The sequence below is a fragment of the Patiria miniata genome, unplaced genomic scaffold (genome assembly GCF_015706575.1).
Source record: "Patiria miniata isolate m_02_andy unplaced genomic scaffold, ASM1570657v1 HiC_scaffold_9, whole genome shotgun sequence".
In the NCBI taxonomy this organism is placed as follows: Eukaryota; Metazoa; Echinodermata; class Asteroidea; order Valvatida; family Asterinidae; genus Patiria; species Patiria miniata.
In genome coordinates, this window is record NW_024037076.1 from 6760811 (window position 1) to 6784192 (window position 23382).

At 40.7% G+C, this 23382-nt stretch overlaps 1 protein-coding gene across 1 annotated transcript; it reads right to left on the minus strand.

Annotated features, from left to right (window-relative positions):
• Positions 1–8643: 8643 nt before the first annotated feature.
• On the minus strand, positions 8644–21835 carry LOC119720479 (barH-like 1 homeobox protein). Its single transcript, XM_038190152.1, has 4 exons — positions 21692–21835; positions 20376–21328; positions 17329–17545; positions 8644–10360 (listed from the first exon to the last, which is right to left on the minus strand). Exons 2-4 carry the CDS (start codon positions 21097–21099, stop codon positions 10102–10104), a joined length of 1200 nt encoding a protein of 399 aa, XP_038046080.1. The 5' UTR covers positions 21100–21328; positions 21692–21835; the 3' UTR covers positions 8644–10101.
• Positions 21836–23382: the final 1547 nt, after the last annotated feature.

Consider the following 23382-nt stretch of genomic DNA (forward strand, 5'->3'; position numbering starts at 1 on the left):
TGTTTAAGGGTCGTCTTTGATTTATATAATAACGTTTCCATATTTAAGAGCAAATGTACCAGATTCCGTGTTATAGATGGATTGCTCCGACAGTTGCCTTTTTATTTTGGTCAGTTATTCGGTAATGTGTTTATCTGTCCATTCATTACGGACAGATAACTAGCGGACTTAGAAGACCTCACAACAACAGCACCCTCAAATACATGTATCAGCCTGTGCACAAATGTCAAGAACGTCTAGACAAATTTAAAAGAATGTGCTTGTATTTTCTTGTATACCCTCAAACTCATTTCTTCCTCGTTTAAAATATTATCGCAGATGTCAGCAAGTCAATAAACGGTGATCCCCGTACAATAACCACGACCCTTGAAAGTCATCTTGATTCAACAATGTTGTCAATGTGCAAAGTATTGTGTGCGTTTGTATGAAGCCGTTCTGTAGTGATGTGCTGACAATCTTTAAATAAAATCCTTTCAACATTAGGTGACTTTTAACATGCTGTTTAAGTTCTTTTAGTATACTCGGAGGTGTATATACGTATACAATCATATACATTTCCGCTATAATTTGATCCAAACAATTCTTTCATTGTAAAATTTCGGTGGGTCCCAAGACAAAACTTAGTTCCCTTTCATCCCCTCGAACGGGGGTATTCCCAGCGGTCAATAAAGCCGGCATAACGGCCAATAATTCTCAATCAAATCCAATCCCCTCATCCTCACTCAGAGCTGGGCACAAACTCGCCCACAACCACCCGGAGACCGGTAGCACTTTATTTTCCATTTGAGACTTTGTTTTAGTAAGTGCTGACTTCGGATTCCCGCCAGCGCTCGTCATTGACTCTTATATGTCGATTGTTTGTGTTTTTTTTAAACACTGGCCCAATCTCATGTTATTGTTCCTATTGTATAATTCATAATTATACTTTTCTTTCACAAAATCACATCGGGACATGTATCTTTTAATTTCAACCGGAGATAAACTTCCTTCATTATGTGTGGAAAATGGAGATGGAGTTTTGTTAAGTGAAACATGCAACAGCCGTAGGTTGTGTGGCATTTGGCGGGAACGAGTCGGTCTTTTCTTGATCCGACAACGAGTCACTTCTGGCGCTCGCGCCAGAGTCTCAAAAAATGACATTGCAGCGTGCGCCGCCTGCGGCCACGAGACAGCACGCGGCTCCGATGGGGCAGCAGAAATGGATTTCTAATGGAGCTAAAGCTGTCCTTGCCCGCCGTCCCTCAACACCTCGGGCCATTCTATTCCCTCCTTTCCCTCTTCTTTTTTTCCTCTTCTTCAAATCTGCTTTTGTCCAAAATAAAGAAATCCATCCTGACAAATCTTCGCCCAAAAATGTTGTTAATGCCTTGGACGTTAATGGTTCTTGAGGAAGTTCCACACGCGTCCCTTTTCCCCACTCTATAGGTCTAGTTTCAATCGCGCCTTGACGTTGGTGTTTAAAATACTAATCCGCACACAAAGTGTAGATCCTCTGGCTAAGGAAAATGTTGGCCTTTAGAAAAGCTTAAAATTCGAGGGAAAAGATTTCACACTCTGTCTATATACAATTCCACCTTAGTGCCCGCGGTAGATTGTTACATCAAGTCTGTGTAAATTCTGAACTCTTTCCTTGGAAATGACCTCCCACGCAAACCAAACTTTTCTCGTCGCCAACGGTCCTCTTAAAAAGAAGACTTATTTGAGGTTGCGTTTGCGCCTACCTCGTTCCAATGGTGTCGAGCAATACGCTCCCACCACTACCTGCTCTCTCACCCTGGTGTCTTGCACATGACTGTGCAAACTAGGAATCGTCTGGTGCCTGACTGTGCGTTAAATCAGTGTTATTTGTATGCGGTGTCCGAGCTAAAAACAGAGTCAATTGCAGATCACTATTTCCTAATTGAGAATATCTCTCAGCGACCCCAGGCAGGTGAGGCAATATGATAAATTCAGTAGTTTCGATTAGTTTCGATGAAATTACTGCAAGACACTTAGGTTCTCGGACTCTTCCTTTCCCTTAAATTGAAATTATCCCAACGATAAACTTGGAGAAGAGCCTAGTCAATGAAAAATTGGGCGTAGGTGGATTTTGAATCGGATATCTTGCCACCCATAGTTCATCTCACTATTCACTGGGCTACTGTAGCAGCTCGACGATAGCAGTAACTGTTCTTTAAAATGCTTCATGTAAGTGCATTGTAGTTGACTATAAATAACTACGATGTGACGTCATTGGCTTCCTCATGAAGAAAAAACACATAACTTTCACATCGAAACTACTGAATAATTCATGTTACTCATCCGCCTAGATTCTCTGAGGCGGACGTTCTAAAAGAAGGAAACATTGATCAATCAATTCGTCGCGGGGGGGGGGGGGGAGAGATCCGAAAACACGATTTTCTTGAAAGTTAAAATGTTACAATCGTACCCAGCCAATATGCAATATCATATTACATATTATTATAAGCACAACGGGAACGGGTGATTGTTTTTTAGGTGGAGCGGACGTAATTCACATTGAACGTTACAATCCAGGGCTAATACACCTTGAAAATAACACCACGGCACCAAGTTCACGATGTCAATCCATTGCTTGCTATTGCTGTATTGAATAAGGATACAGGAAGAAAGTTTCCCACCGAGTTATTATTGGAAACGAGGTTGAAAATAGGGGACGAGGTTGTTTTGCACAGAAATATACCTGCCTTACGACTATTAGTTACGAGTAGACTGGTTCCCAGTGTAACGGTCGCGGTCATTATCGATTTTGATAGGGAGGCGAAAAGTAGTTAACCCTGCGAGAACTGAATTATTGTTAAGTAATTAATTATTGTTCCATTACAACTCAACAACGCGGGCCTCTGTTTTTTTCGTTTGATGTATTATTGTCTCGTTCGAAAGTGAATAACTTGGGTAATATAATGCGATGGGGGGACTAGCAATTTTATTTATTTAGTTATTCATTTATTTATTTTTAGTTATATTTTTTATTTTATTTTTATTATTTGTTGTTGTTGTTTATTTTGGGGGGTGTTTTGGGGTTTGGGCAATACTCTAAAATAGCAGGAACAATACAGTACATCTTTAAGTAGCCCAAGTTTGTCCGTTGTCCAACAAAGATAAGACTTCGCACAACGCACGGGTTTGACCTAATGGACTTCACCTCAGCAACTTTGAGTCCCATGCAGACACTGATATTGAGTCTCATGCAATATGCGAGCAAGGAATTGTGTCATTCTTTATCTCATGCAAAAAAAATCCCCGACAGAAATAACTACACATCCTTTCGTTACAATATTAGAAAATATAATGCATAAGATATTTCCTTTCAAAATGTGACTGCTTCGATAATGGTATGCGCAGTTTGGCCTCGGAGGAACCGTCTATTGACCAGGAATTCCCATGACTGCTTGCCGAGTGGGCCCGATGACGTAAGGGCTTAACTTCCGCTCAAACCGTGAACAACCGACGTCTTCCCCGTGATATTTAGCAGGTCCACTTCCAATAGATTCAAGAGATACTTTCGTCCAGACTGCGCCCTTTTGGGCGTTTCTCACACAATGGTTAGACAAGGTCAAATATAACGCTCACACCACTGCGATTAAATTTGCGGTTTCCGTGTCATTATCGCATGAAGGAATTTTGGTCGAAATCAAGCCGTTGGACCGATAGTCGTCATTCCACTTTCCAGTCACTCGGGGTTTTTTGAAGTTGCTTCCAATGGGTGTGCGTTCGGATCGCCATGATAACATATAAAAGAAACTTGCTCGTGACCTGGTACCACACAGTGAATTACGTGACGTGCATTTTATGCGGCGCTAGCGTTGGCAGTTAACAGTGTAGCTAAAAATTCGTTGGATTTATTCACTGCTGAAAACACGTATATATAGAAGAGTTTTAAAAAACCGCATCGCGTCAGCTATCTGTAAACAAACGGGTTTTTGGAAATTTACTCCGTTATGTATAAGACGTGCATTTTCTGTGACCCAGACCTTTTAATTGTGGCAAGTAAACAATAGAGAACAATTTTCGTTTTGCGATATCCACGGACGAAATTTAACATGAAATATTTACCAGCATTCTTATTGGACAGTTTGACGGAAAAAGAAATAAGGGAAAAAGCGAGTACCGGTAAATCAGAAAGACCAATGTTGCCTTTATTTGCTGAAAGGGCGCTATTTATACATGCCCTTCCTTTCTTGCATTTTTATGCAAGATTTCCGGCGCCCGATCTTTGCGAACTCTCCGCCCGCCGGCCCAGATCGACCGATTTCAGTTTCACAAAAAGAAGAGATTTGAAGAGATAAAAAACGAATGTAGAGTTTAAATCTCGCTGCAGGCCCAGAATTCTTTTGACTGGAGCAATGGGTTATACGATGTAGGAGATGAGGCGATATATTTCTGACTTGTCTTTCATTTTTTGTGGTGTATCCGAAGCCTGCCTGGCGAAATGTATCAATAATCAATGAACTCACGACACCTGTAAAGAGCTCTTATGCAAATCCGAGGGCATTTAGGGACCCCTTTTAGCGCGCGCTTTTTGCCAATGGCTTATAGCGGTACATCAGTCTTAAAGTTGGTACATACGTGCTGTTTCAAAATTTAAATTTTCTGTTCCGAACGAAATGTAATGGAATATAATGTCCAGTAACAAATAAATGTGCTTGTTTGTTTTTGCAGGCCTTTATACAGTTTTAAAAATTGGTTTTAAATGGCGCACTCCAGTTCGGAAATTGCGCACACTATTCAGAACGAAGTAGGAGCGTTCCGCTCTTAATTCAAAACTTGAAATTAATTAATATTGATGACTTGTCATATGTTGATTTTTTCGTGCGATGTCTCTTTGGAAAGCTCATAACTAATGTAATGCTAGAAAATTATCAATTCAATTTGAAAATCTATGTTTTTCAAGGTATATACACACCCAAAAAGCATATAGGCCTATATACCAACATTTTGTCATTTTTGCAAAGGCCCTTCCTTTACCATGTTTACACAAATTCGCATCCGCTGAGCGAAAGTGGCATAGTCTGGTGACGGCAATCTACAGTTTCACCCTATAGTCGGATTTTCAGGAGAAGTACAAAATATTTGTTCTTGTACTTTTGCCTTACCATATAGAACCTGACTCATGATTTTAATGCAGTTAAGACAGACGTCCTGATGTTATGCACTTCGGTTTTGCTTTGTTTTGTTCGTTTTTTTTCGGGGGGAGGGTTGGGTTGATGATGCGTCTATTGAATGAAGTTCACATTGTTTCTCTGATTTTAAAGACGCCCATACTAGTGGGTAAAAGACGAAAGCTTTTCCTTAATGAACTTGAACATTCATAAAAGATCATTTATTATTCGAGCTATCACAATCGTAAACAAAATAGATAGACAGTTGAACACCGACAATAGTTGTGCATGCAGCAGCATGCTGCACTAATTCAATCCATGTCGAGTAGCCTATATCTAATACGCCCCAATAACCCCCACCATGCACCCGAAAAAGAGGAAAGCTTAAACGGCTATAATATTATGCAAGCCAACGGTTTTTAGACTTGCGAAAACAATGGTGCGTGCGCGATCAACCGTTTATTTGAAAAACAACTGCAGAACCATTTTCGAATTCATTTGAGCATGATTTCAAAAACGCTCAAAAACAAACGAAAACAAAATACACAAAAAAAACCAAACCCCCGAAAATCTGAGTGTATGTTACTGCTCGACCGGTTTAAGTGTCCAGATTCTACTCGTTGAACGTTTATTCAGAGTACATTGTATAACACTTTATATGCGAGGGTTAGAGTTCTTCATGCATGCAGCCAAGTTTGCTGGTCCGCGGATGACTGGTCAATGTTTTTGAAGCAACTGCGGTAAAAGAAAGTGCACGTTTTCTTCACGCATTATGTTCATCAAGTAACAAAATGCAAGTAATAAGTTATGTTTATCGAGTGTCACTTATCATGGTTGTGTTGCGCATAACGTCATTACTCAATACTGCAAATTTTGATTCATTGCTTCAGGCCTATGACATTTGTATGCGTGAACTACAAAGCTAAATCTTTATCTAGCCACCCCCCCCCCCCCGAAAAACTCTTGGATTTCAACACCGAACCCACCCCTTTTGGAAAATCCTGGATCGGCCACGGTGTTTAGGCCGGTCATACAATACAGTATACTGGCGGGAATTACCAACGCACACAGCTAGCTAGTCGCGCTTAAAAGTACCACACAGCCCTTCGGCCCATACAATACTAAAGGCGCCCTCTGTTGAATTTTTTCCCCGCGCCAGTTTCATAGTCGTACCCCCCGCCCTGCAAACAGGACGCTGGGATACTCTGATGAATTCACGCTCTGATTGGTTGGATTTTGCGTGACCTGTGACCTGTGCGTCAACACGGTCATGACTCTGCAAGGTTTGAAACGGCCGTTAAGACTGATTCATTACTCTTTTAAAGATTTTTTTTTCGTTGAAAAGCGTAATTATATAGGAAATTCTTTAAAACTTATCTGTGTTGTAAATTTACAATTCCCGTCACTTGCCCAGGCTCCACTTCGAATCACGAACGGTCGGATTGCATTATGCGACGCTCAAAATTTTGTCCACATGGTCCGCAATGAAACGGAAATCACATCCGGTATGGAACGTATGCATTTCTATGGGAAGTTTTCTGATAGCATTTTCGCACATTGTCTAACTGCGGTCTTGAACATCTGCAGCCAGATCATGCTTTATATATAGGTCATAGGCCACTTCCTTCACAAGATTCTGTGAAGCTCATCAGAGTATCCCAGCGTCCTGTTTGCAGGGCGGGAGGTACGAGCGAAAGTCTGGTTCTCTGTCCCTATTGTCCCTCGGACTTCAGTATGGGGGGCCGGGAAGCGAATTTTCTTTTCCCAAACTACATCCACATACATGGTTGTTTAGCGCCCTCTACGATATTTTTATGATACGTACGTACGCAGGTACATACTTTTTTCCCATACATTTTGGTGAGCAGTGCGATAGCTCAGTCGATACGGTCGTGATTCAGCAACGTGAGGTCGCGGGTTCGAATCACGTATTTGAACCTGAATATATATTTCTTTTCTAACCTGAGGCTTCGGAGGATTTTTTTAAAGGGAAATAAAGTCCGAATTTCATTACGTTCGAATTCATTCTTTTTTTTCTAATTATATTTTTTCTTCTCATGTTTTTAGAAAAGTAAAGTCCAAAAACGCCATAGCGTTCACCTACATGCGGATGTCGTTTTGGGAGAAAAAAAATTCGCGGCCGGGAAACAGTCTAGCCAGTTTCACTGCTTGCGGCATGCACCATTCCAATCTCGTTCCCAGGGGTATACCTCATTCTCAACCTCGCCCCCTCGGTCACAACTAACATGTGGTGCTAGTGTACTGCTGGACGCCATGGGGACTAGTTTGTATTGTGCCTATTCATCACAATCATCTTACGAAACTGTGGTTCCTTTGCAGGAACTTCTGAGAACATTTTAATTGCCATGATTTCAACAGCGATGTTTCTGAAGTGAGATACTGTAGTCTCATTGCCAGATTAATGTCGGATAAATATCGCTTCATTTGATGTTCTATAGATGTAAAATATGTCAGACTTTGAAGGGTGGGTGACGGTTTTCGTTTTGTGGTAGCCTATATATGTGCATGAGTTGAATTTTTAAAGATTTTGTTTTATGTGTTTTAAGAGTGAATTTATTTTTAATAATATATATATATATATATATATATATATATATATATATATATCCAATGAAATCGTCTTCTATCACAATTCACAATTCTGCTGATTCACAATTCACAATTCACATGATGAGTGCCTTATGGTACGAAACAGTCTGTCCAGAAGAGAGATATGCCAAAGTTTGTTTAACTCATATTCTGAATTTATTGCATGTAGGCCTATATATATATATTTTTAATTAATCATACATGCAGACCGAACGAATAGGTGGGGCAGGCTGACGTAAATATAAATCTTAACTGTGGACATTATTTCGACGCTCTTCGAGCTGTAAACTTTTATTATCAACTTCACAACGTTCACAGGAAAAATGTGTACACATAACAATATATCTAAAGGATTGTTCCGTCACATTTGATTGGACAGGTCAATCATATACATCTAGTCTTGATTTTTGTCTTTTTATGTACAAACTTACACCACGGTTGTAAAATTAGCAGCTACAAAGTTACAGCATAGTGCTAACGTTTTAGGTTTTCTTTGTTTTGTTTTTTTTTGGTTTTTTTTGGTTTTCATTCAGTTGGTTTTGCTTGGGATTTCCCCCCAAAATTTGGCAGTATACTGCTGAAACTTTTTTTTTAACAAAGTCCAATTATTAAGAGGGCAACGTCGAATACATATTTCTTGTGTTTAATATCTGAAAAGAATGTGAAAATAATATATTTGTCTATCTTACTTTGGATTACGCGCAGACAATCATGTGGGCAATGAGCACATACCAATAAACTTTGGGGATCTTTTAGAAGGCATTCGAAGCCAATTATCGATGTGGTGGTTCTTCAGTTCATTTCTCCCTTACACTTCTGTAATTTTTATGCTCTTTGTCAAAATAGAGCGTAATACGTTTATGGTCCAGTGTGATCGCTGCTGGCAGTTGAAGACAAACAAGGTTTCAAATGATTTTCCATCCAATATTTTCCACAGGGAATGGAACGTCAATTTATTAGGTTAAGGCCCTGTAATAGACGAAATGACTTTTGTCGTCCATTATTCAATGGTGTCGGTAAATGCGATCGTAGCGCGCGATAATCCGGTTATTTTGTCCATCATGATCTCGAGCTCAAAACACATTGTTTTCCAATTATCACTTTATGGCAAGAATAATTTAATCTTTAAACATATAAGCCTTTTAAAATTACAACATAAAAAAATCAATCAGTGTATAGTTGAAGTTTTTCGGTTCAATAATTGTCATGTACCGTATAATTTCTTGAGCTATTATTTTGTTTTGGCGCGCTCAAAATTTCAGCGTGTGTTTGCGTAGGATAATTTTCAGTACTTTTGATTTCTTCGGGTGTTCTAAAGTGAATTGAGCCGAACAATCATAATCAACGAAGCCAGTAAAGTTAGCCGGCACCACTTTATCTTAAAACGCATTAAATAATTAAATAATCTTTCCCTTGCGTTCGATTGGTACAAAAGCTGAACTGCCAAAAGCTTATTTAATTAAGTGGTCATTCCTCGTTTCACGACAAATGTAAAAGGCATAGGCAAGGGGATAGTTTTACGGCAAGTATTCGTGTATGACTTTCGTGAGTCTGTTTTTATAAAATAAAACTATTCAATAAAGATACTGCAAATCATTGAAATTCTATTAAAATATTTTATGGTTTTGCTACGGGCAAAATATGCAAACTTTTCAGCAACGGTAATCCGTAGATGAATTTCTACTGCATTCCTTTAATTTACTGCTTTTCTTGGGGGGGGGGATACATCAGTTGTTATTTTGGTTAATTTAGTAGTTTCATCGGTACCTGTATCTCGCAAAAGCTGTTTGTTTTCGTAAGATAATTTCTCTTCCCAAATTTAACCACTTTCTTTCAAACTGTTTAATAATTCAAATTGTTTTGGGACTAGATAATTTGATCCCATATTTGTAATTATATGTTAAGACAATGAAAAATGTGGCTTGGACATGACCACTTCTGATGTTTCACAATCGAACACCAGTTCACATGCAAAAAAAACATAATAAACATAGCGCCTACGTAAATAAAGACAGTGGTACTTGAAAGCCATCAGACCCAATTGTCACGACTCGGGGGTCTTCAGCCAAAGAGGTAAACTACTTTCTCGGTCTTCAAATGGTGCTTTTGGTTTGAAGAAGAGCTGCTGATGTTGACAAATGATGGAGCATGTTTTCGTATTATGACATTCTTGTGCTGAGTGATAATCAGTGCATTATTAGATGTTCTTGGATAATGCCAATGGAACAGTCATTCACTGTCTTTTGTCACCACGGCAGTTGAGTTCCGAACCTCACACCAGAACTGCAAGTGTGCATGTTAGGAATGGTACATGTCATTCGGACGAGCATGAGGTTGAGTCAGGCTCATCATCACCCTACTGTTATCGTGGTCAGTGGCTGTGGGGGTGCAGTGCTCGAGGGGCCAGCGGTAGATGACTGACATGCTGTTGGAGTCCGTGAAGGAACAGTCGGGGGAACACTGGTCTCTGGCCGGCATGCAGGTTATATAGCCCATCCAAGTTAGAGACAATCCCCTGGGTCGGGTGATAGTAGAAGGGTGGGGCAAACATCCGCTGCATGGAGGCGGTGTAGTTACCTGCCTCGGCCAGAAGCTCCAACCCAACGGCTGTTTGGCGTTTCCACTTTGTCCTGGGATAGGAAAAAAGTTACGAAAATTAATGCCCTCCTTCAAACTATTCATTTCATATCTGTTGTGCATGGCAGGCAAAATCAACGTGATCATGTCTTCAGCTTGTTAGTGTTTGATATATGATGTGTAGTTGCAAAGGAATGTGTTTGCCGACAAGTTAATGATGGTAACAGTGCTAAGCGGAAGGTATTGGTATATCCACTTAGTAAAGAACAAAAAGTAAGAAGCATTGAAAAGCCAAAGTTCGTCTTTTTTGCAGCAAATTTGTGAATTTGACAGCTATTTAAACTGGGAGTTGTAACCGCCATAATAACAATGGTGGAACTTTTTTGCGGTCATGTCTGACAGGAAAACAGAAAGGTGAAATATGCTTCTCACATTAACAATGGCCTCATATAAAACATTTTATTTGTTTCGTTGCCAGCACATAATATTGGTCACTTTGTCGATAATCATAGTTTCAGGACCGGTATGCGTAATTTCGATTCTGGTAGAGAAAAATATGAAATGCACAAAAGTCATGTTTGAACGTCACCTCCTTTTCGGTGTTTAGTATCAACAGATAATTTGTATGTGGATTTCCTGTGGCTTGTTTCCTTGTGATTGATATTTGAAGTGACTATTTTGGCAGTGTTTTGTTTCAACATTCAGTAAGCCTGTTCTTGGTTATTTGTAATATTTCTTTTATTACCGCGGAAGTGCTCAACTGCTCACACAAAATGGTAGAATAAGATGGTAGAAATGTGAACTGTGATCATGACTTTCATGAAGGATATTTATTAATAGCCAAGTTCCAGTTTTAAAGAGTTTATTTCCGGCTAATGGATATCCAATCATTTACAAATAGTTTTTCCAGGTCCAAATGTAAGAGAAAAACTAAATAATGTTTTGAAAAAGCATTACATACCTGCATAATTAATTACCATAATAATGAAATCTTTGGGTTCATTTTGGGTTAATGACATTATTCAGTAATCTATAGTCTTTCAGCTTCACATTTGTGGAATTGATAGGAAGTTCAGTGATGCCTTGAAAACCAATTTGTCCACAAGGCATAATATTTGCCAAGCGTTATGTTTTGCATAGTTTCACACTTCATATACCATGAAACCCTTACAATTTAAATACTTTTGGCATCAAAATACTTTACGTTAGGTTAATGAAGTAATTCGGTCATCAACAAAGAGCTCTTTGAGCTCTGCATTTGAGAATAATAATGCCTTGAAAAGAAATGTTGTATTATTATACATACATTTGTAATTATTTCCCATAATTATACAATCTTTGAAATTCAAGTTTTAGACAGTTTGTATAATTTGGATAAACGACTAATTCAGTAATCTTTCAGCATCACATGGACAATTTCAGTGATACTTTGGAAAAATACTGTGTTAGCATACAACACTAAATATGACCAAAGCGTTATTTGCTGCATAAATTCCTATTTAATTACCAAAACAGTAACAAACTTTAATTATGTTTTTTTTTTGGCAACAAAGACTATTGAATGACATGCAATTCAGTCATTTACATTTATGGAAAAATGTGCTTAGCATTATAGATTTAAATCATTATTTTTTGTTATGTCTCAAAAACCAGGTGGTACATGTAATAAAACATTGCACATAAGTATACAGTCAAAGCATTGTTGTTTGCATTATTTCCATTATTATGGAATCCCTTCGGCTATGAGTCTACAATCGTTTACAGTTATTTAGCATTATGGGTGACAATCTGCATTGAAATTGGAGGGGCCATTCCTGAGATCCTTAAGGGGATGGATTGCGCCATCGGTTGTCAGAGGCCCCCAAAATTAATGTTTTTGAGATGACACTTCGGACGAAGATTGTGCTTAAACGTGCCACCTGAGAGCTTGGCACCAGAAAGAATTGAATTCAGCACCCTCGAATTGACAAAGAACAACCATTTTTATGTTGCCACCAGAAATCTTGAACGGACTTCATTTCCTAGGCGAGATAGGATTTCTGGCCCACGGTCTTCATGTCAAAAAGGACTACACACTTGAGCCATGGGCAGAACTTAATACGGTTTCGTAAACTGTTCTAATCATTCCCCCCCCCCCCCCCCCGTTTACTTGATTTTACTAAGCTAACCTAAATAATCACAGGACACCAAAATGTTACCCCATATATATAAGCCAAGCGGCTTTCTCCCTCTAGCCGTTATTAGGCGTGCCATTCCTTATAGGGGGTAGTCCAATTTTAAACGCGTTCACAATGCAAAGCCTAGCGAGCGTACCCTGAGCCAGTCAGCCTACCGTGTATAAACTGTTTTGTACGGCACTTCCGCCGCCTCGGCTCCCGCTACTGAGAAGTAGTCTGCAAGCGCTCGCGGTGGTTGTTGTTTTGTTACCGTTTTTGTTGGTTATGGCGAGGAGAGAAAACAAGAAAGGAACGAAAAAATCGCCTGCAAGCGATATTTTTTCACACTTGAATTCTCGACTTGATTGGTATTGTTGCCGGGTCCCTATGAATATGCCGCTTTAGTTGCACAATGATCTGGAATAATGGCCCTTTTTAGCCCAACGACTTATAAAACTTATAAAACGACTGCTCAAAATTAATCTTTGGAAAGTGGCAGCGTGTTGACGTTTTTTTTACAAAGCGCCAAGCCGAAGTAAGCCACGTCTTGAAAGCATTATTTCAGGGCGAATTTCAATTGAAATATGAAAATGATAATCAACACCATGGTTAAATAATTAAGGGCAAATAATGAAAGGACAATAACTCTTACAAATAAACTTTCCACATTTTAGTTAATTAACGATTGGTGTTCGCGCGCAGACGACAATGTGCTTTTCAAAGGACGGCATTATTTTATTATGCGTGCGTTCGTTTTCATTCTGAAGTGTAGACCTATGGCTGATGACAAAAAAAACCACATGGTTGATAGTTCAGCCAGGGGCCAAGGTTCGTACCCAATTTGTACCCTGACCTCCCTCTTTCAACATCAATTACTGGGGCTCCCTTCGTACCCCTTGTCCACACCAATAGTGTCGTAATCATTGCGCTGTTAGAGCCCCCGTAGCTTTTGAAACGGGTTCTTTTTATATTTGAATAGCCAACAAATTTTCCGCGTCGGGCATCCAAAAAAAAAGTCCTCTTAATGGCCCCACTTTGTAACCGCGGGCATATGTTGTTTTCTGGCATTGTTTGTCCGGCACTGGGGCCTGCCTATTGGTTCCGCTGGTTTCCTGGCTGGTTTGCCGAAAACAAAAAGACCCCTTTCGCCATATTTCGCTTCTGCAAGCTTGTTAACGCCAAATTTGGCACAATTTCCACCCCTTGTTACAAGAGTGAAACTTGGCAGTTTAATTGGCAGGGCCACATGCCTAGGAACTGGAGGCCCCGTAATAGCTTGGTACTGTGTAATTGTACATTGGCTAATGGCTACTTAATTGTTTCCTTTTTCATCAGTTTTACACCACATCAAGTGTAATCAAACGTCTCCCATTTTTATATGCTGGAGCTCCACCAAACAAATATAATTAACACGTTGATTAATTTAAAAAAACCACAATATTTTCAAACTCAACGATTAAATTCAATGTAGACACTTGCCTTCAGTTCCTGATCATGCAATTTATTATCAAAAAGTTTTTGCAAGCTTCAAAAAATCGGCAATATTAAGCAAGAAAATTCAGTGTAAGAAAATAATCTACAATCACTACTGTTTACTTAAACAGTTTTCTTTGATTTCATGGCCGATCGGGCATGTTTCTTTAAGGATTCAACAAAACGGACTTTACAATCGGGAAAAAAATCCCGGTTTTTGTCTGCGCTCCAAAAAGCTTCTGGCTTAAAAAAAAAGACAAGACTTTTTAGGGGAGGGTGGATTTGTGTAAACAAAATATAAAATTGCTCGCACTCTTGATCAGGCGAACACAAAGTCAAAAATGTTCATGACTTTTGGAAGTACAGAATCCAGCTGTGGTCTTTGGAAGATTCGGATTTGAAAGCACATTCCTGGCCTTTGTGAATCGAAGTCGGGATTCTTAGGCATGCGCTGGCATCGACCCTCCACTTGGCACAAAGAAAGCGCTGGGCCTTTCTGTTTTCTATGGTCTTTAGAACGGGACATTCCAACGGCGTGTCGGATAAATAGTAACGCTTATAATCCCCGGAAAAATCTGACTTTATTTTGATGTTGCCGATCAGGCGAAAAGGTAAAGTAAAAGGTGTTATTATTTTTTTACCTTGTTGTTGCGAATATCACTTGGGCCTTTAAAAAAAAAATCAAAATTTCGTTCCAGTAGCGCGCCTTCTCGCAATGTTGGCTGCTCGTTTAGCAAAAGAATGTGCGTAGTTAAAGGTGCACTTCCCCCGGAGATCGCCTGTTTTAGCCATATTCCAAATGTCTGTTTCACCGGACAGTAGGCCTATGCCTTACAATAAGTTACGTAGAAAATGTTGGAACTTGAACAATTTAAACAGCTTCAATTACCTATACGTATTCCAGCCGTGAATATAAACACCATTGAATTTTGAGAAAATTGTAAATATAGACTGGCGCAACATACAATGCATATCTCATAAGGGACCATTCACAGTATGATATCAGGTCCCACGCTAGGTTTAGACTCACACGCACATGCGTATGAAGAAACTTTTTGGAAAAAAAAAACATGTGTATCACAGTGCATATATAGCGAGTAGCGCTCCGATGGCTTGATTTTTGAGGACCAAAAAAACATTCTACCCCGAAATTCATTCGCGAGAAAAGTTACTGAATTGTGCGGGTTTTTCTTTTTAAAGGTATACATGAAGCTGTGTATGTGAACGGTTTTCAACGTTTGTTTCCATCTATATCCTCGAAGTTCCATTTTTTTATGGGAACATTTTAATTTTAACATTCTGAAAATGATTGTTTAACATGTATTTGCTTATAGTCAATGTTCTGGTTTGTCTTTTTTGTTTTCTCCAGTGCGTCATTGTTCATCCTCTCAAACTGCCGCGCCGAACTCAGGAACCATCCCACACACGCAAAATGCTGATAATCCATGCCAGCAATTTGCTATAGATTCACTCTGAGTGAACCTCCTCGCAATGTCAACTCGCATCCGGTATTTAACAGCCGGATAATCTAAGGAATGGGCGATTCCGATCAAGAGAAAAAAGCTCCTTCCCAACGACATCAAATATCAATTATGGAACAGCGATATAGACGAGGAGATAATCCAATAATTCCTACTTAGCTCAGCCGGGCGCGCGATCACACTTTTAAGGCGTTTGATGCCCAATAAGCTCCGCGTATGTCTATCTCCCGGGAAGGGAAGGGAAGCGATGGTAAAGACATACACCCTTTCGGCAGAACGAACAAAAAATTTACTCAACAACAAGACACGACCTGGCTTATATTTCCAAAGAAGAAACAAAACGGTTTATGTTTTTGTTAGGTTTCCGAACGGAGGGAAAGATTTCCCTAATCTACGCGGAGATGGCCTAGCGGGAAACCGTGCACGCCTCGTACCAAGAACAGAACATCAAAAGACCCATGAAATATTAAAAAGAAAAAGCGCGCTCGCATTTACGACGAGAACACACCGTGCATTACACTTGAGTAGGCTTCAGTTTCCCTCCTTGTTCCGTGGGAGGTGTTTTTTTCTTTTAGCGGATTATCAATCGTCAACCCGGGGCAAATTTGGCGTCATGTTGAAGCGTGCTTTGGATTTTTTTTTAAAACATTTTCGGAAACATCGTTATAAAAGCAGATTTGTCGTTAGGCCGGATACGCTACAAGCGAGATACGCGAGACGCATGAATGGCCCTTCACTACTGCTAATAAAATGTTGATGTACCTTAGCAATAGAGCTGATCTTTTTTAACTTCAGTCGTTATTTCCACTCTAGTCTGTGAAATTAATTATATTTAACGAATCTCAATTTCGCCAGTATGTTTATGCATTCTGAAACAGTCGATGTTTGTGTCTTTGTCTTTGTCTTTCCAATTCGGCTCGTCTCAATATATCTGTCCTTTCTTTACGGTAGACGGATACAGGCATTTGTAACGGGGGAGGGCCAATGACTATGTTTCCCCTCTAAAGCATGAATGACATAAATTAACACCACCTCACGGGTGCAAATCCCGGGGAATGGTGGATATTTACCCCCACTTTTTGACTGGGGCTTGGCCATTGGATCATCCCCCCCCCCCCAATCCCCAGAATTTGTGCTAACAAAAAATTGTTCTGGTTGTGAAAAAACAAGTTGTGACTAATACCAGAAGAACATCCAAGACTTTTGAATATCAAGTGAAATTTTTACTAAACATTTAAATTAATGGATGTACTGTTTGCATTATGCGTTTGATTTGTACTGTGTGCATTATCCGTTTGCTTTAATAGTTGACGAATTTAGTCGGAAACATCCCTTTGTTTTCCAACGAGATCAGCAAGATGCCCGTCGCGGTGGTAAACACACGCGGCATGCAGTAATGGTAGACCGGGTTCCCGCCCCTAAAATATATTAGCAAGAACGATGATGGAAGCTTGGGTCAGGAACAGTCTACAGCATTGGGCTTTCATGGCCTAATAACACGTTTTCTACATGGTCAAATTTCGACATCGTAAAAAATGTCACAATAACCAGGCTTAACTCAACCATTTTTACACTACTTTGTTTTGGGAAATGTTGCAAGGATCACAGCGTTCAATCAAACCAGGATCATTCATATTCAGTTTTGTTTTTAAGTGACGCCCACTTTTTAGTCGATTGCTGGACCCGTCCTTCTCTCCTCGTCTGTCATACTTAATCTCCTGATTCAGTTCAAACTACTATAGGCTTCAGGTTCCCAAATTTTGTTATTGAGACATAAAATGTGGTCACCATGCAAGGCTAATGGTTTGTTTAATTTCATTTGTTTGGACATGACAGGATTCTTATCTTAAGCAGGAGAGGAAGCCGGAGCCGCAAACGAGACCGGGGTTTGGTAAACTTTGCTGTACTCACCTTCTGTTCTGGTACCACGTCTTGACCTGTGTGTCAGTCAGGTTCAAGCTAGCAGCCAGCTCCATTCGGTCTTGGACTGACAGATATTTCTGACGTTCAAAGCTCCGCTCCAAGGAGTTGAGCTGATGGTCGGTGAAGGCCGTGCGCGCCTTGCGAGGCTTCTTGGGCTTACCGGGGCTGTGGCTATCACGGCTGGACGAGATCTCGTTGTCCTTCCCTGCGAGATTTGGCCAGAATGGAAAAGAGACAGAGAAAACGTTTTTACAACGTGTTTGCTATAATTGTATAATTATGAAATTGTCACCCCAAGGCTCATACACGGTCAGGTTGGACTTGCAGGCTGTCACTTAACTGGGATTCTTGGCTTAGCAACCTACAACCAGGTATTACAAAGTTGTTGTTTTTTAATGTAGCTTCGCAGACAATTCTGTGTAAAACCAATTTGTTGCCCCCATAATGCATGAATCTAATGTACGTCTTTCACTTTGTTTGTCTATATCCATTCGTATGTTTGCAAAAATGTCCTTTCGTGTTTTCGTCTTCCATTCCATCTTTGATTCTATGTCATAGGTCGTTTATGAATTCGTTGCTAAAAAAAACAAAAGTTTGTTATTGATTTAGCCAACCCTTTCAAGAAAAGTGCTGTTCAGACAATGGGGAGGATGTTGAAAGATTGTAACTAAAGAAGGGGGAAAAATGATTCCGAACCCCATCATTATTTGTTTTCGCTACATTTGTTACAAATGGATGAAAGTCGTCGAAAATCAATTTGGGAGTAAAGCAAATGTGAGAATTCCAAAAAATGAAATTAAATACGAAAATTATATAACCAGTGTCACATAATTACGTGATATATGCTTTTGCCTTTCAACGGTGGTTCCCCCCATTTTTGTATATAAATTACAAATGTGTAAAATACAGAAAGAAAAATTTCAGATTTTGGACCCGATATCCAAACATAAGGCCTAGTCCTCTTCTCTTTCGCTTGTCATTAACACAGACTGAGAGAAAGAGAAAATTCCTCGGGGCATTTTTCTCCAGCAATATAAGCCATGTTGATTCCTCGAGTAAGCACAGCCGAGCCCCTATCATAGCGTCATAGTTGACTGGGCACCCTACCGCCTATAGCTTTGCTCTCCATGTATAATGATACTCGATTAGCTTACTGCCGAGCAGATGTGGCTATACAGGGACTATAAGCGATGGAAAGAGGGGGGATACACCGCCGAACAGCTCAGCTCTTAATGCCCATTTAGCAGCCCCCACTAGACGACTTTGAAACAAATTAAAATCTAATATCGCTCGCCGCGGTGGGATTTCGATTTTACGGCGGGGCGAAAAAGGGACGAGATGGCGGTAGTGAGAGCCGAGAAGTGCGTCTTGAGGACCGTATACTCTCAGGGACTATGGGCGGTTGTTCGTCCGTCATTAAAAAGCAATCTCAAATTCTTTTGAAAATCACAGAGTGGTGCAGATTATTGAGTTTTGTTTTGTGTAGTACTTGGGCAATCGTGTTTTTGTTACAGCAACACTTCTGCACTTTTTTCCTTTTTGATATTTTTTATATAATAATAATCCGGGGTGACTGTCTTCCTGATCAAATTACAACGGGATTTATAAATTGATCAAGGAAAAGAAATATGTTGGCGTCAGTTTTTTTTACATAAATAATCCAATCCGGAGTTTATATAACGAACGCCGGGGAGGTGTTCGTGTATTTTAGATAGACATTTCAGAAGAGAATTTAAGTTAGAATCTCCTGCAGTTTGTTTTGGAAAGTTTACATTATATGAATATATTTAACTTATTTTGCATACAAAGCAGCCGATATGTTTCTTAAATGAATATCTGAATAGTTTCCACTCGTTCCAAACGTGTTCTCTTGATAAGAGCACGATTTCAACGATATATTTTAGACATGCATCTAGAAAAATGCCATTTGTTTGGGGAAAAGAATACTTTTGTAGTTATCAAGCTAACTTATTCTTAACTTCAACTTATATTGTCTTCTATACATGTACAGTTCTTTTAAGGCATTGTATATACGGTTCTATGAAGTACAAAAAGGTATTCCATATTATCGTTGCATTAAAGTGTTAAATGTGACAATAATCCAAAAATTGTGTCGATTACAATCAATCGAAATATTGCACAGAACATAGAGCAAGGAACAGACGCTTGAAAACCGACCTGGCGTGGTCTGAAGGGACTTATAGATTTGAACACAAGAAACCTAAATGTGCCTAGTATTTATCGCCCGTTTTCATTCTTTTCACACTTGTTTCGTTGTTAATGCGCCGTCTCAAACGCACCCCTCGCACCTTCTAAAACACCTCCGAGCGCAAGTTATCTTTTGTGGAAATTCGCTTATCGACGGGACATCGGCAGGATTCGAAATGATGCGATTGTGTGGGGCTGTTGCGGCATGAAGCAATACCCGACAATGTGAACAAAAAATCATGAAGTAGTGTGTACATGCACACACTCTTCACACAAAGGAGTACACCACTCGACACAATACATGGTGGCATGGCATTCGATCAAATTATGAACATGCACATCTTGTAAGCTAATAACGTTATTAGAGTGTATTGAATAACGCTCTAAATATCCGCCTAAGACTCAGAGAGGGCGTTGGAACTATGTGGTGGATAGTTGGGTAAAGTTGGATTTTAAGAAGTTTAGTTTAGGCTACAATACGGTAATAATTCATATTTTACTACTGTTTGACATTTTTTAAAGTCTTTGCCAACAAGTTCCCATAATGTAAAATAGTGAGCAGAGAGAAATCAGTACTCGGTTGGACCTGGTGTATGTGTATGGTATACACAAAGCTGCTACTGGGTGGGAGGGTAGAGTGAAGGAAATGAAAAATGGATGCTACATATATCAAGAGCCTAAATTTGAATTCTCAATCCATCCATTGTAAAAGACCAAATTTAGTTACGTCGTGATGGTGAGTTGACCTGCGTTAGTAGGCCTACGGAATTATATTGAAAGCTTTAACATGAACGCTTATTGATTAGGTTGCATTGAAGCATATTTACCTGTTCCCATATCGCAGTGTCCGTTTTTCATCTCTTCGCTGATATCTTCGCTATGCGGTCTTTTCAAATTGTTCTCTGTGTTGTGGTGATGGTGGTGATGATACCTGTGGGATTCCGAGTCTGAACCCCTTACCGATAGTTTCTCCCGATGTTCCCCGTACATTGTCCGCTCATCGCACTCCGAGTCCCTGTCCTCGTCAATTTCCTCTTCATCTGCCTCCTCCTCCTCCGAAGCAACGCCCCTCCTGGCTTCCCTAGGCTTCATGTCGCCCAGGATGTCCCGTATGAGGAAGGAGGGAGCGTTGGAAGTCCGAACTGGCTCCATGTGGTAGGTTTTCAAAGGGTGGATGGTGTTGTTGTTGGGCAGGGTGTGCGGCGGGGAAGAACCCGAAGGCTCTACCGTGGATTTGGAGTCCAGTACGGCGGCAGTAGCTGCTCTTGGCACGCTCAGCACGATGCTTGCTTCGTGAGGATGTTGATGGTGATGGTGGTGATGGTGATGTTGGAAGCCGGTGGAACGCGTGCCTGCTGCACCACTAGCGGTATGCACTGACTCGTCCATATCTTGGGGTGAATTCGCCTTAATTGTCGTCGGTAGCAACGAGCTAGGCGACGACATCATCGACGACGACGACGACAGAGAAGACGAGGACGTGTCACTGCGGGGACTGCTACTTGCCAGCGTGAGCGGCGATCGGAGGCTGGGTAACGGCACGGCTTCCATGGCTATCTGCGCTAGCACTGGCGGCGATACAACCACGACCGAGAGAAATGACTAAATGCCCGGCACTCTCTGTTATAGGCTTGTAATCCGCAGAGAAACGATTAACTCTCGGTTGACTTGTTCTCCACTCCAATACTCGATGAAGAGTTAAGGTACAGAATCCGACTACAAAATTATGACGAATTCTCTTGTGACCCTTCCATGCAGTGTAAGTACAGTCTGCTGGTAGCTGTGATAAAAACAAAATTTTAAATTTTAATTGATAATTTAGAGAAACAGGCAACTGCTGGCGTGCGACATTGCATTATCCGTTGTAGGCTGTCGCCCTTCGAAAAGTATTCAAATATTTCGTCAATTTAGACTGGTGTGGCCTTAAGTAAATCCCCCACCCCACCCAAAAATGGAAGGTATACTTTCAACTCGGGAGTTGCCAAATTCAGACCAAGGAAAAAATAAAATATGCTCTAGAAAGACATCCTATTGAAAAAAATAGCTGTGTGTGAGCCAAAACAATTATCAAAAAAATAATAAGGGCAGAAAAAAAATGTAACAGCAAACAGATTGCAACCGTGCAACTAAATCGTTCTCGTACCTCGAAGTGTGCAACCGTTGACGCCCCCAAGTCCCGAACGAAAATGAGCACTCGTGGTAGAAAAAGGACAGCTTAAATGCTCCACCGCCGCCCACTGACCAATCTGCAGGACTGTGGGGGGAAACCGTGCAGACAACACGCCTGACCAGACCGAACTAGTAGTATACACCACGCTATCGTCACGGACTATCGACTGGCAAGCCAGGCACACGTAAGCTGTTTAGCATAACACAAGGGCCGTGGCTATATCGGTGATGAGTTTAGCCCGACTCGGCCAACCACTAAGCGGGCTTGCCGTTTGCTGCTTGGCTAGCGCTCCACGCGCAGACCGTTGCCACTGCGGTGTCAAACTCAGTAATCGCTGAGCTGCCCTTGCGCTATAACTGCTCGTGGTGTCTATAGTGCCCGCTGTAGGCCCATATCTATTCACGAGAAGTTGACAAACCTTTGGAATATTGACACATTGGTTGTGGGGAGCAAGGGGGACCCTCAATACGGATCCAGGGCCGGGATTGTACGATTTAAACGTGCAATTAGATATGTTAAAAAAAAAGTTACCATCGATGAGTTTAGCGTGATGGCAATAATCGTTCTGTTTGTGTTTGACCCACTGCCTCACCGACAGACATCCGGGATCAATACTAAAATAATACAAGTTTGATGCCTTTTTGTTTATAAGCGTAATTGACGTCTTTGTGTGTGGGTTGCTGCTGTAATGCGCCACATGGCATGGAGCGCGACCAGGGTCGGGGTATTGTACTCAAACCACGGTACTTCCTTGGTCGTGTACTGCCTCCAACCATTCCTATGTTAAGCACCCTCTCTCTCCAAATGGGGGGGGGGTGAGTTTAGAGATTCAAATTCGCATAAATTACAAAATATGGATATCTTTTCCGTGAAAACTCAAAGAGGGCTTTCCGCTCTATGAACGCCCGGCCCACTCCTTGATCATACTCCTATTTATTTAATGCTTCAGAGGAGCTCTCCCTTTGTTATCAGTGAGGCAAAAGATACCCTTACCCTGCGGCCAAGCTTCGTTTGCTACCTATACCAGAATCGCTGCAAACCGGGTCATTTGGATCGTGCGATATCGCGCAAAACCTAAGAGAGTAACTAGCCAGGGAGAGTGTACATCGGCGACGCATACCGAAAACGCTATTTTTTTTTAACTACTGTGTGTTTTCGCATACAAAAAACCCACCCAGGGCATGGATGAGCCCCCACCCCGACCCTTGACAATAATCATCAGAACAGAACGCCGACAGGTGTGTAGTAATCAGCGATTAGTCTGGTTCCCAGACCAAAAGATTCTGACTATTTCTGATGGATTTTAGGTCATGTAAACGCCACGGCACGCGACCAAAACGGGAGGAATGCCTCAGTTTCCGAAAATGTCCGAAGTTTTTCGAATGCATTTCGTCGACACTCTCGGATAGCGCCCGGGTAATTCCGGGTATAAAATAGGTTTTATTTATTTGCCATGCTTATTAAATAAACATTAACTGAATTGAGTTGATAATAAATATTCATTGCTTGCATTTAAAACAATTGAAATTCAATACGACTCTTGTACGAGGGGAAAGCTTTGCTGCGTCATGTACTATTTTGAATCTGACGACGGTTTCAAAACTTATCGCCGTCTCCATTTCGGCTTCGCCTGCTATTTGGGTCTCTAACTTTGAAGATTCCAG

Excerpts from the sequence above, each read along its gene's own strand:
- LOC119720479 (XM_038190152.1), bottom strand. The coding sequence starts at position 21,099 with ATGGAAGCCGTGCCGTTACCCAGCCTCCGATCGCCGCTCACGCTGGCA. Across the intron at positions 17,546-20,375 it reads ACACTGCGATATGGGAACAG|GGAAGGACAACGAGATCTCG; the intron begins GTAAATATGCTT and ends CAAATCTCGCAG. Across the intron at positions 10,361-17,328 it reads ACGTGGTACCAGAACAGAAG|GACAAAGTGGAAACGCCAAA; the intron begins GTGAGTACAGCA and ends TTCCTATCCCAG.